Source organism: Amphiura filiformis, chromosome 3 (genome assembly GCF_039555335.1).
Source record: "Amphiura filiformis chromosome 3, Afil_fr2py, whole genome shotgun sequence".
NCBI classification, from domain to species: Eukaryota; Metazoa; Echinodermata; class Ophiuroidea; order Amphilepidida; family Amphiuridae; genus Amphiura; species Amphiura filiformis.
The window spans coordinates 1,350,810-1,364,897 of record NC_092630.1 but is presented as its reverse complement, the minus strand read 5'-3'; the positions used below and the strand labels follow the sequence as shown (position 1 = coordinate 1,364,897).

Genomic DNA, 14,088 nt, shown 5'->3' with positions numbered 1-14,088 from the left:
GCTTACGCGCGCAGTTATAAAATCGCGCGATTTGATAAAAAAGAAATGCGGATTTTTTTTTTATTTCAAAATTTTTTTAATAGTTTTTCCGGAAAAATTCGGCGAAAATCAGACTTTTTTTCTCAAAATACCATAAAAAAAGTCGGGAATGAAAAAAAATAAAATAAAAAATCGCATTTCGCATTTGTTTTCAAACCACTCATGTGCTTTGAGACAAACCTTTTGGGGGGGGGCTTGATAAGAAGTATTAAAAGACCATGCAGTATTATGAAAACTGATATTTTTGGAATCTTTTTGGAAGCTACACAGACTGTCCCTGATAAACAGGGCTCAAGTCTCATGGTACTAATATGAGAAGTCAGGGTAAACAGTACAAACAACACAGTGCGTATGAGGTACATGTGTATGAGGTCAATTTTTAATGACACTTTCCCACCAGCCTAATCATACAAACAAGGGAAGAGGCTTTAATACGCATCAAACATTACCAACTAGCGCACAAACTTATACCCAAAACTTTTGAACCATCATAACTATCAGTTATCAGTGCTTATATTTCCAAATAATTAAACTGCTCTCTCTCTCTCTCTCATTGTACTACTAGATCATCACTAAATGTTTAATGGCCACATATCCCCAAAATTGGTAAACAATCTCAAAAATGTCAAGTTGAGTTACAATATTTTGAAAAATAGCAAATTTCAAAAACTTAGGCCTAACATTTTCTTATTTAGGGAATCACTGATAGTGTCGTAAGTTAATTGATGGATCATCTTTTCCCCCTAATTATGTCATTGCATTGAATGCTTACAACCAGCGTTCGAAATTTTGGTTGTCCGGTTGCCCGGGAGAGCTAAAAAAGTCGCGGGACAACCAAAAATACTGATGTGGTTGTCCGCCGGACAACCATAAATCCAGCGAAAAGTCACATTTGTAGGCCTACAGACAACCAAAAACTTAGACGGACAACCAGAAATTGTAATCTGGTTGTCCGTGGGACAACCATTTATTTTTCCTAAATTCGAACACTGCTTACAACTTTAGGTTCAAACTTCCAGGAGTCTACAAGACTGCATGTGATCAAGTTTAAGGTCAATGGTCATGACCTGATGATCAACATCACAGTCTCAGTCTTGCTGATGTAAGATGGAGTAACTACCTGAAAATTCCGAGAGGTAGGAATAACTTTCTTGTGTTTGGATCAAAAGTTTTAAACTTTTTATCAACTTCAGGGTTTGACTTATCTTTCAGCACTGCCTTAACTGCACAGCATCTTATTACTGGGAATTTTGTTGATATCAGCTAATGAGTGACAGGACCGGGGGGTACTCAAGTTTGGTTTGGGTGGGGGTATGCTGCAGAGAATTTGAAAGTGGACCATCATTATACCAATTTTCAACAAAATATTTGCCCAAATTTGGCACAAATTGTCTCAATTTTTCCTCTAAATTTCAAAAGTTTTGATACAGTGAGGCAAAATTGGCTGGCTATTTTCCGAAAAAGTTGAGAAAATTTTTGAAAAAAGGACCAATCCATATTTCAAAAGCAGCCTGAAAAAGGGGTCATTGATATACCAAAAGGCCAAAATACCCATGTTTGCGGCATGTTTGTACCGAGTACCCCTCTCCGGTGACAGTACTTACCCTATCATTTCTGCCCCATATAACCTGAGTAGGTACTGTTATATCACCCATGTATGTACGTAGTGAGTCCCTGGATTCCACAGATGCAATGTCATTTAGAACTGAAATAACAATTGATTCATTAAGAAATTGAAAAAGTTTTACTTTCCAAGAATATATCATCAAAGTGTATGAGAACACCTTGCTCTAAATCACTTGGCAGCAAACACAAAACGTTTAATGAATAACATTTAAATGTCGGGTTATACAATAGTTCAATATTAAACATTCAAATACATTTTTGAAAACTTTACTTGTAAAAAAAAAACACCCAAAAACAAAGAAAAAACAAAAAGAGAAGAAGACATATTTTTTCACAAAGTTGCCTGGTTTTTGGAAAGTTTTTATTTTGAACTTTGCAGCAAAATACATATATCCTACCTTTTCTATAGAAAGTATTGTGTTTTCTTCTCATTAGGGCTATACCTTTAAAATACTGTAAAACAAACCACAAGGTATTTGACATTATTACATTTCAATGATTAAAGCTAGTTTAGGCCATCTTAATTTAATAATTCGTCTCAAAGCGCTTGGCATAAAAGTAATGCGGAATGCGAGTTTTTAGAGGGTTTTTTTTTAATTCAATTTTTTTTAAATCTGTGGAATAAGCTTTTTGACAAGAATAGATCACCTTTTCATCTCTCAAGGTTTCACTGTGGTCAAGATGAACAATTTTATTGAGATTTACAACTTAGGCTATTTTGACGTCTGATGGATAATGTGCAAAAAGCGGGTGAATTTACTGATGCGCACAGGGGCTTTGAGACACGGCAAACTATTAAATTAAGACGGCCTTACAGTTTGTAGATTCCGCACCAGAGAAGATATTTACACTTCCCATAATGCATTTCTTCCAATTTTCTGTACTGATATGCAATCTAGTGCACCATGGGTTGATAGTGACAAAAAGTACCTCAATGAACAGAGCCAAGACTATCTTTATAGGACTGCAAGAGAAATTATCTATTTTCAAAGACCTTTATATTTTGTATAATATGAAAGATTGACAATCTTCCCGGGCAATCTGTCATTGCTTAGATATTATTCACAGAAAATGAACTCATATTTTGTGTTAGCTCTATCCAGTAAAGAGCCTCTGCACTACCCACATGCCTGGAGGGGGTACTCAGATGTAAATGTGGTATGGGGTATGTGCAGCGGTCAAGGGTTCCCTTTTCAGGCTCTCCGGCAGTTCCTTAAGACCCACATTTGGATTATGCTCCAGTTCTTTGAGCCTCGAACAACTAGCTCTTTAGCCGAAATTTGGAAAATTTTGGGATTTTTTTTAGCTCCAAAGCCTATAATTTGGGTCAATTTTAGTTCACAAGGCCCATCAAAAATGTTGAAATTTCAGTTCATCAAGTCCCTATTTTGCCCCCAATCAGTTCTTAGTTCCCCTACCACAATTTCAATTGAGTGCCCCCCAGTCCCACATGAAACTGCATGTCTATACCAAGGTGGTGGGCAGAGTAACATGTATTTCTTTATAACAACAATTTTGACAGAAAGCCTCATTTTGCATCACAAGAATTCTTGATGGCCGTCCCAATATTTACAACCTTTCTACGGCTGTAGTGTTTACAAGCAATCACCCCATCCACAAAAACCCTCACCTGATTCTCACAATGAGTAACATGTTTGCAGTGGTGTAGCCAGCACTTTTTCAGAGAGTGGGCAAGGGGGGGGGGTCAAGGCAACTTTCAAGGGGGGAGCAATTTGAAAATGGTCCAAAATGGGCAAAAAAATACAAAATAGCATCCCACAGGGGAGCAAGCGGGAGGGAGGAAAGACTTCTCACAGGGGGCAGCTGCTCCACTAGCTATGCCACTGCATGTATGATACTTACATTACCAGGCACTTTGGGTACAGTGTAGGTGAAGTAAGGCATAGAAAGCTTAAATATTTCTGCCGTCTCTGGAAGCTCTGCTGGTAGTTTGCGCTCTTTCACTGCCAAATCATAATCACTTAATGTCTCGGTTTTGATACCTATAAGTTGAGGGGAAAATTATATTGCATACAAAAATCATATTCTTTAAATTAAAGATATGAATTACTTTTATCACTACTGTATAATATTGGCCTCACTATCACACCCCAGAGTTGGAGGGGAGATGAGGATGGGGGTACTCAATATAAAAGACCATACGGGGATGTGCCGCAAACATAGGCCACAGTTTCAGCCATTTGGTGTATCAATGATTCCTATTTCTAGGCAAATTTTGGTATGTGGATCAGGGGTCATCTTTTCAAAATGTTCTCAATTTTGCCAAAAACATATGGTATAAGTTGTAAAACTCTTGCAATTTAGCTGAAAATTTGGATTTTCTATTATAGTGATGGGTCCAAATTTTCCCTGAAAATTGGTATAGCTAAGGATATGCTTCAGATTCTCACAGTGGCAGCTATCCAAACCAAAATGTAGTATCCCTTCCTGGGTATCACACAGCACAAAACTTTCAATTTCTGTATCTAGTTAAAACATTTTGTAACATTTCCAAAAGAATTGTTCGAAGGACTGCATCATTCATGTCCACTCAAGTTTTGTAATTCAAACAATGATTTGACAGTCAGTTGAAACATTCAGAACAGCAGTTTTCCCTATTTTGAAGAAATTTCCTAATTTATTTTCCTTTTAAGTCTTTCCAATACAAAGTATGAAATATGAGAGGTTAATGAACTTTTCCTCTGTTTGGGATGTTTTTCCTCTTTGAGTATTGATGTGTGTTTTTTGTCCTTTTCTAGTACCCTCTGGCCCTCCCCCACTCATATGCCGCTACTTTTAAAATTAAGTATAGCAAAGAGTAGCGAAGTTCAATTGAAATGAACTTAAATCCCTGTTACTTACCTGCTGGACATATAAGAGTTAGTTTTGTGAGATCTTCAGGATATTTAGCTGCATATAAACCACCTATACCCCCTCCCATTGACATTCCAATAATATGTAGTGGTTGATTGTTCATCCCCATTGCAACTACAAACTGAAAGGAAACGGTTGAAGTATATTATGTTAATTATTTGGTTTGATAATAGGATAAATGATCAATCAAAAGTTGCAAGCATGTTTTACAAGGCCAAACGATCCAGATTTTGCAATTTGAAAGATTGTTTTTTTAATTTTGCTAAATTCTTTTATATTCAGCCATCAAATGTCACTTGATTTTACTAACTGAAAATGTTTGAAAAAAATTCAGAACATTTTTATACAAAATATGTTTGCAAAATATCATCACAATTTTTCAAGCTTTTGGTGATATTTTAGGGTAATTTTAGCCTCCAGTAAAAAAAAGAAAAAAAAACACAGATCGCTTTGACCCTCACGTGAAAAGTCCATCCGCCCATAAACAGGGTATTTCGTCATTGCCTTAGCTCTTAGCTAGGTTTTCAGTAGAATGAAACGAAAAAGTAACCATTTTGCTTGGTAGACCACATCTTTAACAAGGATATGCTGGAAAATTTACCTTTTAGCAAGGATTGAGTTTGAAATGTACCCTAAACAAGGACACAATTAGGCAACAGGAGGAAATAACTCTTAAATATATGTGACATGGTATATCGAAAGGAGACACTTTTGGGCAGGATCATAAATGGAGAAATAGCAACAAATCTGCACGGCGTGATTTTTTCACAATTTGTTGCAAATTTGTGATGTCAATAATGTAATAATGTAACAATAATAAAATATTGTCTGATAGTTTCATATCGGAATATAACTGGCATCTTGTATTTTTTGAGACATTTTTAAAAGTGTATTCCTACTCTCAACATTGTCAATAATATTTTTAAAGGCCGATATCTCATTTTCCAATTTTATAATATCATAACTTACGAACTCAATATCTTCGCTTAGGAATGTCCAATTTCATTGGGGAAAATGGCATTGTGGAGCAAAATATCTCTACATTTAAAATATATGTAAACACTCAAAATTGATAACATGCCAAAAAGTGTCTTTTTTGATATGACACATCACATATTTTCACATAAGGGATTTGAACCCAGCATGCCCATCAAGCTACCTCATGATAATGAGTCAAAGTCTTTTGCCCTTCATTATGCCACAATGCCCTACATTTGATGCTCAATTACCTGGTGCACTCTTTGTGCCTGTGATTCAAATGAGAAACTATCATCCATTCTCCTGGCAGTCCTACCATGGCCAGGCAGGTCTAATAAAATCACATGTTGGTCCTTGGGTAGCCTCTGTAATAGGAAGAACAAATAATTGAATTAATGCACTCTCAAATCTGGACAAATAACAGCCTGTTTTCCAAATAGGAATGAACAATCCGTGGGGGGCACCTTTGTTTCCAATGGACATTTTATTGTGAAATGTCATTGTACAAGGAATACATAAAAAAAAATTCCACATAGCCCCCGAATGAAAAGTATTTAATTATCTTTGTAATCACTCAAAAAGCATTTTGTGTGAATTTTACATCCCAGCTAGAGGCTATTAAATTTTTACGAGCCTTTTTATTTTACATGTAAAGCCTATGGGGGTGACGATTCGAAATGGACGGCAATATTGAAAAACCCTCATTTTGGGCCATTTTAGACACTAAAATGCGCATAAAAAAAGAATAGCCTCTAGTCCGGATGCAAAATTCACACACAATGCTACCTGAGTGAGCACAAACATAATTAAATACATTTCATTCGGGGGCTATATCAAAAATAAAAAATGTCCTATACCTTAATGGTTATGGAACAAAGGTGGAGGGGGGGGACTCAAGTTTGGGAAGGGGTGTGGCAAAAAATTGAGAGAAGGAAGTCTAATCACTCCTTCTCAAAAAGCAGAAAAATTAATAAAACATTTGATTCCACTCATTTTTCCCACAGATAATTTCTCACAATTTTTTCCATGTAAGACTAAGAACAATGGATGTGATATCTATGATAGAAGGAAAAACATACTCACTGGCATAAAAGGCCAAAACATGTCTTTACCAGCAGAATACCCATGTAGATACAACATGGTTGCTTTGTCAGGATTAAAGCGCCCTCTTTCTGCATACGAGAACTTGTAATCCTTAACAGTCTGATATCGTTGCTTGCATCCGTGTTTCCACATCATTACTCTGAAATAACACAATAAAACATTTTCTGTTAAACATGCGCATTATGCTTCTGGAGGTTCAAATCTTAGATACTGAAAGGCTGGATGATGTTTGCAACAAATCAATTACATTTTCCGGGTACACCACTACGATTGTCCGCTAATTATAACTGTCCGGTGCATTCTTTTCATGCTCATTCACCTGTAGAAACATAAAATATTAAACTATCTCATTTACATAACAGGGCACAACTTTTTGAGAGCATGCCTTTTATAGCAAGTTAGTGTTCATCCGGTTTCTTATGATTATCGATATGAAACTATCATTAAACCAATTGTTTGTTTTGTTTTTTCACTACCATTTGTGGTATGTTCAACCAAAATTAGTCATTTGTTAAGGGATATAAAGAGCGTTTATTATGCGTTTCGACAGTATTTTTTGTGGGACATGAGAGCACCTCAGACCTATCGAATTGCATTCTGAATACTGAAGCATGTCTTTCTGATATCAAATAATTTTCATTTTTGAAAATCACAATATACCGTATTCGTCCGAGTATAGTCCCATGTTCGAGTATAGTCCCACTCCCCATTTTTCGAAAAATTCCAGAAATTGTAAAAAAAAGAAAGAAAAAAAAAGAAATTTTTTAAAGTTTTTTTTCGGTTTTGGAGTGTCCCTGGACCTAGACCTGAATGCTAGGATCATCTAGGATCATTCATGGTTGACCGAAAAAAAAAAGAAAAAAAATTCAAGATATTTTGTATTTTTAATATGAAAATTGATACTTTGTTTTCATGTCATACTCTATTAATGATATCAAAATGCATTCAAATTCAATTGCATTTAAAATACAAAATGTCTTGAATTTTTTAAAATTTTTTTTTTTAGGTCAACCATGAATGATCCTAGCATTAAGGTCTAGGTCAAGGTACACTCCAAAACAGAAAAAAAAACTTTTATTTTTTTTTTTAAATTGAGTATAATCCCACCCCCAATTGTGAAAAATGTTCACCTAAAAACGGGTGGGACTATACTCGGACTAATACTGTAATACAAATTTTATGACAAATTATAAAATTTGATATTTTTCAAATTTTTGATATATAACAGTCCTCGAAGTAATTATATAAATCTAATGATATATTCTTAAAGTGTATGTAGCAGAGAGGAAAAGCCGACGGTCAATTGAAAATTTTGACCTTTCATATTGAAGATACGGATTCTTTTCCCAAAAAGACCTCATTTTTTTTGGTGTTTTGGGAAAAAATCCATATCTTCAATACGAAAGGTCAAAATTTTCAATTGATCATCGGCTTTTCATCCCACCTACATACACTTTAAGTATAAATCATCAGATTTACTTCAAGTACTGTTAAATATCAAAAATATCAATTTTTAATGATTTGCCATAAAATGTGTATTAAATTGCGAATTTCAAAAAATCAAAATTATTTGATATCAGAATGACTTTCTTCGTATTCAGAATGCAATTCGATATGTCTGATGTGCTCTAATGTCCCAAAATAAATACTGTCCAAACGTTCATACCCCAGCCCTTAAATCATTTCATATCAGTTAATATTTTTCATCTAAAATATAATGTTACAATTCAATGATGAAAATTCAATATAAATTGTATTTTTGTTAGACTTACTCAGTAAATATAGTAAAGAGTATATCAGGTCTGACATAGTAGAGGAATATTCCAATTAGTACGAGAGGGATGAGGATTGGTAACAAGAATGGTATCATTGGTAGAAATCCAATTGTGATCGGAATTGCCAAAGCATAGCAGACCAACTTCCAAGCTTCCATTTTGAACTAGACTTAAACCTGCACATAGGAAGACAAAAATGCAATTTATACATGTATATTGTATAATGCTACAAATATCAGATAGTTTGCATTTTTGTAACATTTTATACAAATAGATTTGTATAATTTCCAGAGATCCCACTTTTCAGGTTTCAGCCTGAATTCTGTTTTTTTTTTTTTTTTTTTTTTTCAAAGTCCCATGTTTTTATTTATTTTCAGCCCGTTTTGTAGACTATGCCATACATGTAGTCGAATTTTATTAAAAATATGTTATTATTAGTCATGATGAACCCATTTCGTTGAACTCAAAATTATACTGATGTTTATTAAAATTAAAGTATTCAATAGTAAAATGGTCATAAAGAGTTTAAAATATCAGATGATTAGTGACAATAAAAGTAATTGAATGCAACATTATCTTGCATAATTATAATGGCTCACTTTAATACTGAACAATTCTGATTTTGGAATCTACCAGTTTATTGATAGCAAACGCCGAAAATTCGACTATGGAATTTGAATTGTAAGCAGAACTTTACCCCTGGACTTTGCTCTCTAAAACACACTGTCAAGCATACTTGTTTATCAGTCCATTAACCACAAGTACACGCTAGATGTTTGATGAGAGATTAACTTTCGCGTCAACACAAAAGCGCCGCAAATACCACAGACAGTTGTGTACAGTGTAGTTAATGGTAATGGCGCGGGCCCAGAAGATTTAAACCATAGTGAGATATAGGCGACCAATCACAAGGCAGATCCATTTAAAGATGCATTATGGCCAATTTTAGTTAGGCCATGCACAAATTGGCCTAACTCTCCATAGAGTCCCGTGTTAAAAATCTTAACCGCAAGGCAAAGTCAGTAGTCTACTTGGGAAGCTAACAAAGAGAGGAAGTAGGGTGACTGAAAAGATCAGATGTGAAAATCTATCAATTGTGCACACATTAATTAAATCAGAGTTTTAAGCTTAAATACAATATCCAGAGTATGCACAATGGGCAAGTGGACTACGGGTAGTCTACCCGCTTTGTGGCTTCTTGCAGTTCTTGGCCTGGTTCACATGCTTTTTCAGGTTTTTTTTCACCAGTTTCAGGTTTTTTGAGTGAAACTGAATGGTATCTCTTTTCCACAAAATGTTAGTTCTCACACATAATCACTGTCCGATATGTCTTTTTAATTTTGACCCGACCAGATAGGTAAAGTAAAGAAAATCACTATTACCAGCACATATGTCGCCAATGCATGTCACTCTGTCTGTTGTGACCAGTCCTTTTGATATGTTATGACCTTCCCGCATGCCGTCTATGTAACGTGTGGGCAATGATCGTTTGACTAATATTTCAATCATAGTAATGAAATCTCATATGCCGCCATTGTTTTATTCAAAATCTCTCAGTACCTGAAAGTAGCTTTTAATTTTTCAGGGTATGTTCGTTTACTAAATTAAATTACAGTCAATAGTGTAAAAATCAGAATTTTGATCAACTTTGAGGGCATACGTCCTCCTCAGCAAACGTTAGAAATGGCTTTTTGGTGATTTTCTACAAGTGATAAGACTGACTTAATATTATTAAAGAACACACTAAAATGGACTTTTTACAGTCTATATCCCAGGGAACCACTACTTGTAAGCATCCGCGTGAAAGAAAACACAGATTTAGGGTGGTTTTGAAAAGCAAAACGAGGATTTGCGGGGATCTGCGATTAGGGTCTCAAAACACTCGTTTTACTGGGTGTTTCGATCCTCGATCGCTTAGGGTAGTTTTTTTAATTACCCAATTAACAGCCATTAGTGGTGACATATATTTATCAAGAATATATTCACCACAAAAGAGTGGTTCCGAGCGATTTTACAAATTTCGGAGCCGACGTCAACAGCATTGAATAGCCAATCATCATCACTAAATGACACTCATATACCGACACATGTAATGTCTATCCTTGTTTAGGGGTCAATTTCAAGCCTATTCCTCCCTTAGGGTGTTTTTTAATGTATCCGCCGGGTGTATCCGGCCTTATTTAGGGGGATATTTCAAACCAGTTCCTCACTTCTAGGGTGTTTTTATTCGAGTAAAATTCTCCTTTGGGTTAGTTTGACAAATTTCGACATCCTCGCTTAGGGTCATTTTTGAAAGTCAATTCATGCGGATGCTTTAATACAACTTTTATACATAAGTGGCTCCAGGGGTCAATAAATGGTCAGAAGCATGAAATGCTAAATTTATACAGTAAAATATAAGAGCTTTCATTGATCCCTGTAATTTATTTGCCAATAGGGTATGAAGGGGGGGGGGCACATACCCCCAATTGATTTAGAAAATCCCATAGGAAAATTGCTGAAAAATGGGCTTGACATATGTGCCCCTCCCCCTCCTTACTTCCAATAATGTGCAGCTCTCAGTTGGTGAACATGCACAAAATTAACCCCCTGCCCCCTCCAAATCAGGCCATGGTGCTCATCATGGTTGATGCCCCCATGACTCGATCATGCTATGGCACTGCATACACTACACCTATACAGCTGCCAGCCACCTTCATACCCCTAACACCCCACATGTGCACACATAACATTCGGCGGTCAATTGATATTTCAAGGCCCAATCTAATAGTAGGTATATCACCCCAAAAATAAGCGCAGCAGAAACATGTTATTTGACGCTTTTAATTGAATCATCGTTATGAATGCTTCAAAAAACAAAAAACAGAATTGAAATCGGATAATGCAAAGTGATGTAACGTCAACTTGAAGATACCCGGAAATCGGGTGAAAACCTGCCACAAATTGCTATAAATGGCAAAATGGTAATTTTTGGGATTTGTAATGCTTATTCGGACACTTACTTGAAAAGGTAGCATTGATTTTAGTATCACAGATTAATTGCATATCTTTCCGGACTTTGTTAAAGAAAACAAGATTTAAAAATCTCTCCTCGAATAAATGTAATAAATCCACCAAATAAACAATTTTAGCCATTTTGACCAATCTGCAGACAAATAAAAGCTTACAAATGACCAAGTCCAGCTAATTAATATGCAAAAATAATGCCAACAGAGAACCGTACATGATATGAGGATGCGGTTTTTTTTTGCACACATAAGTACCCAAAGTTCTTTCATTTGGTAACAAAAAATACACAAAACGTCATTAATTATGCAAATTAGCTAATTACATCTAATTATATATTTATGCCATTCTTATGTTAATTAGGCATATGTAATTTTTACTTTTTTCAATGTTTTATTTATGTTTTATTCATACAGCATGATTTTGTCAAATATGACCCTGCTGTGATGTTGAATAAAGAAACTGCAGTTAATTGCCTAAGTGCACCGAGTTTTCAATTGGTATAGGGAAGTGTTTCACTCATTGTCCAAGGAAAAAAAATACATGATAACAAACACTGGTATTTCAGACCGGCGGTACTAGGTCCTCTATTTCGAGAGACCTATATTTTATTGATTTATGGACGATCTACAAAAATTCATAAAACAGGTCTTAACTCTTAAACTAGGCAGTGTTTAATGTCGGCGGAGTTGATAGTGATTTAGGAAATGTTTCACCTACCATATATTAAAAAGACAAATTATTGTGATCAATGAAACATAACGAGGAAATCGTTTTTTTTTTTTTTTTTTTCAAAAATTGCCCAACTTTGATCCGCGCGCTTTTTGATTCACTGTTATGTATGCGTGCACAGTATGACAGAATTATTGTGCAGCCACTGTGACATACCTACTAATAGATTAGTATAGTATCTATAAATATGTTGTAAATATGAGTACTAAGCTTATTAAATTGTTACATAATGAAAATCTATTTGGTTTATACACAAAATATACAGAAACATGCAATAAATAGTTTTCATATCATGCGTCTGAGCCAATAATAACATACCGGTATTATAGTATTCACAATCAGTCATTCACTTCTCGGCCTTGACACCCACCTTGACACACACTCAGCTCTGTCATGTGGTCAATCAGCTGATTAAATGATTGAGTGCACACACAGTGATTTGTTTTGCACCGATCACCAGGGCCAGTTTTGCACTACAATGCTCTATCTAGAGGGTGCTGTTGTATTTGATTTGCACTGTACACACTGGATGCCTCTGGCCACCAGTTTCTGTGCTGGATTTTTATAGGCCTAAATCAAACCAGAACAGGTCAGAACCTATCGGGTACATAAAAAACCAGGATCAACATAACTTCATAGGCCTAAATGATCCCAATAAAATTGACATTTATTGTATTTTATCATAAAAAAAAATAAAAAAACGGAAGAAAATGGCAGTGTGAAGATGACAAGTTGGCATTCATCCATTTTGGAGCTTTTGGATAAAACTAAGTTGGCATTCACTCCATTTTGGATTAAAATTGCCAAACATTAAGGTTGAATCTGCATAGCAGTGGCGGTGGTACGGGAGAAGGGGGAGGCAAGGTGGAGCATTCCCCACCCCGCCCAAATATTGTTCTTGCCCCCCCAAAAAAAAATTACGTAAATTTCCACTTTTGCAGCAAAGTTGTACAAAATTTGTCGATTTTGCCCCCCCTGAAATTCACTTTGCCCCCATGCCATGCCCCCCTGAAAAAAATTCCTGGTGCCGCCACTGGCTTATAGTCAAATATCAGATAATGATTTTATTTAAATTAATTGGCAAAAATGTCGGGAATACTCAGGATCTGTGGTTTTAATCAAAAACTCTTTCAATTTTTTTGAGCTGGTGGAGGAAGAAAGAACATACACAATGAGCCACCAGCTCCCAACAATCATGAATTAAAACATTATTGCCATTATTTTGAAGAACAAGAACAAAGAAGGCAAAAACCCGGGTTCCAAAGATCCTAAAATCTTTGGTCTTTCACATGGTGTTTTAGTACACCATTGGATTGGGTATTACTTGTGCAAAAAGTAGAAAATCAAGAAAAATTGAGGGCATCACTGTGATCAAATCACACATTATTGTTTTAAAGTTCTATATTTGGTTGTTTATTTACTTATCTGTTATTAATACATTTTGTTTGAGTCAATCAGGGAATCAATCGCAAAATAGCCAAGCACCTGGGGGGGGGGTCAAAGGGAACCCTCCAGGATGAAAAGGGGGAACACTATAAAGAAAATGTGAAAAAGAATCATTAGGATAAGAAAACATAAAAAATTATTATACCTCACCATTGCAAGTGACAGAAGAGGTGTTTTTGCAGTTAGGGGTGTACAATAACTATCTGTCCCCCTGGATGGGAAAAAAGGAGGAATACAAGTTTTGGCAAGTCAAAAAGGGGTGCAAGAGATTTTTGGCAAAGTCAAATAGCGGGCAAGAGATTGGCACTCATGCATAGGGTACCTCTTTATAATGGCTTACAACAAAAGTATGAAAATGTTCTATTATGCAAAATTCCAGGGCAAAATTTAATGCTTGCTATTATGTTCGCATTATTATCTATCTTTGCAAAGTGGGTTCCCATTAATTTGACATTTGGAGGTGAAGAATTGGCATGCTGAGAGGGGGATGCGAGCATTTTCTGGCAGG

At 35.6% G+C, this 14,088-nt stretch overlaps 1 protein-coding gene across 2 annotated transcripts in view; it reads right to left on the bottom strand.

Annotated features, from left to right (window-relative positions):
* Positions 1 to 12,867, bottom strand: part of LOC140147839 (monoacylglycerol lipase ABHD6-like) — a 79,694-nt gene extending 66,827 nt beyond the window's left edge. For both annotated transcript variants that reach the window (XM_072169596.1, XM_072169595.1), the window contains exons 1-8: positions 12,453 to 12,867; positions 8,394 to 8,572; positions 6,601 to 6,760; positions 5,769 to 5,882; positions 4,528 to 4,660; positions 3,529 to 3,668; positions 2,064 to 2,118; positions 1,644 to 1,744 (exon numbers count right to left, since the gene is read on the bottom strand). In XM_072169596.1, the coding sequence (XP_072025697.1) occupies positions 1,644 to 1,744; positions 2,064 to 2,118; positions 3,529 to 3,668; positions 4,528 to 4,660; positions 5,769 to 5,882; positions 6,601 to 6,760; positions 8,394 to 8,554 (864 nt within the window). In that variant the 5' untranslated portion in view covers positions 8,555 to 8,572; positions 12,453 to 12,867. The remainder of the gene's footprint in view (positions 1 to 1,643; positions 1,745 to 2,063; positions 2,119 to 3,528; positions 3,669 to 4,527; positions 4,661 to 5,768; positions 5,883 to 6,600; positions 6,761 to 8,393; positions 8,573 to 12,452) is intronic.
* Positions 12,868 to 14,088: the final 1,221 nt, after the last annotated feature.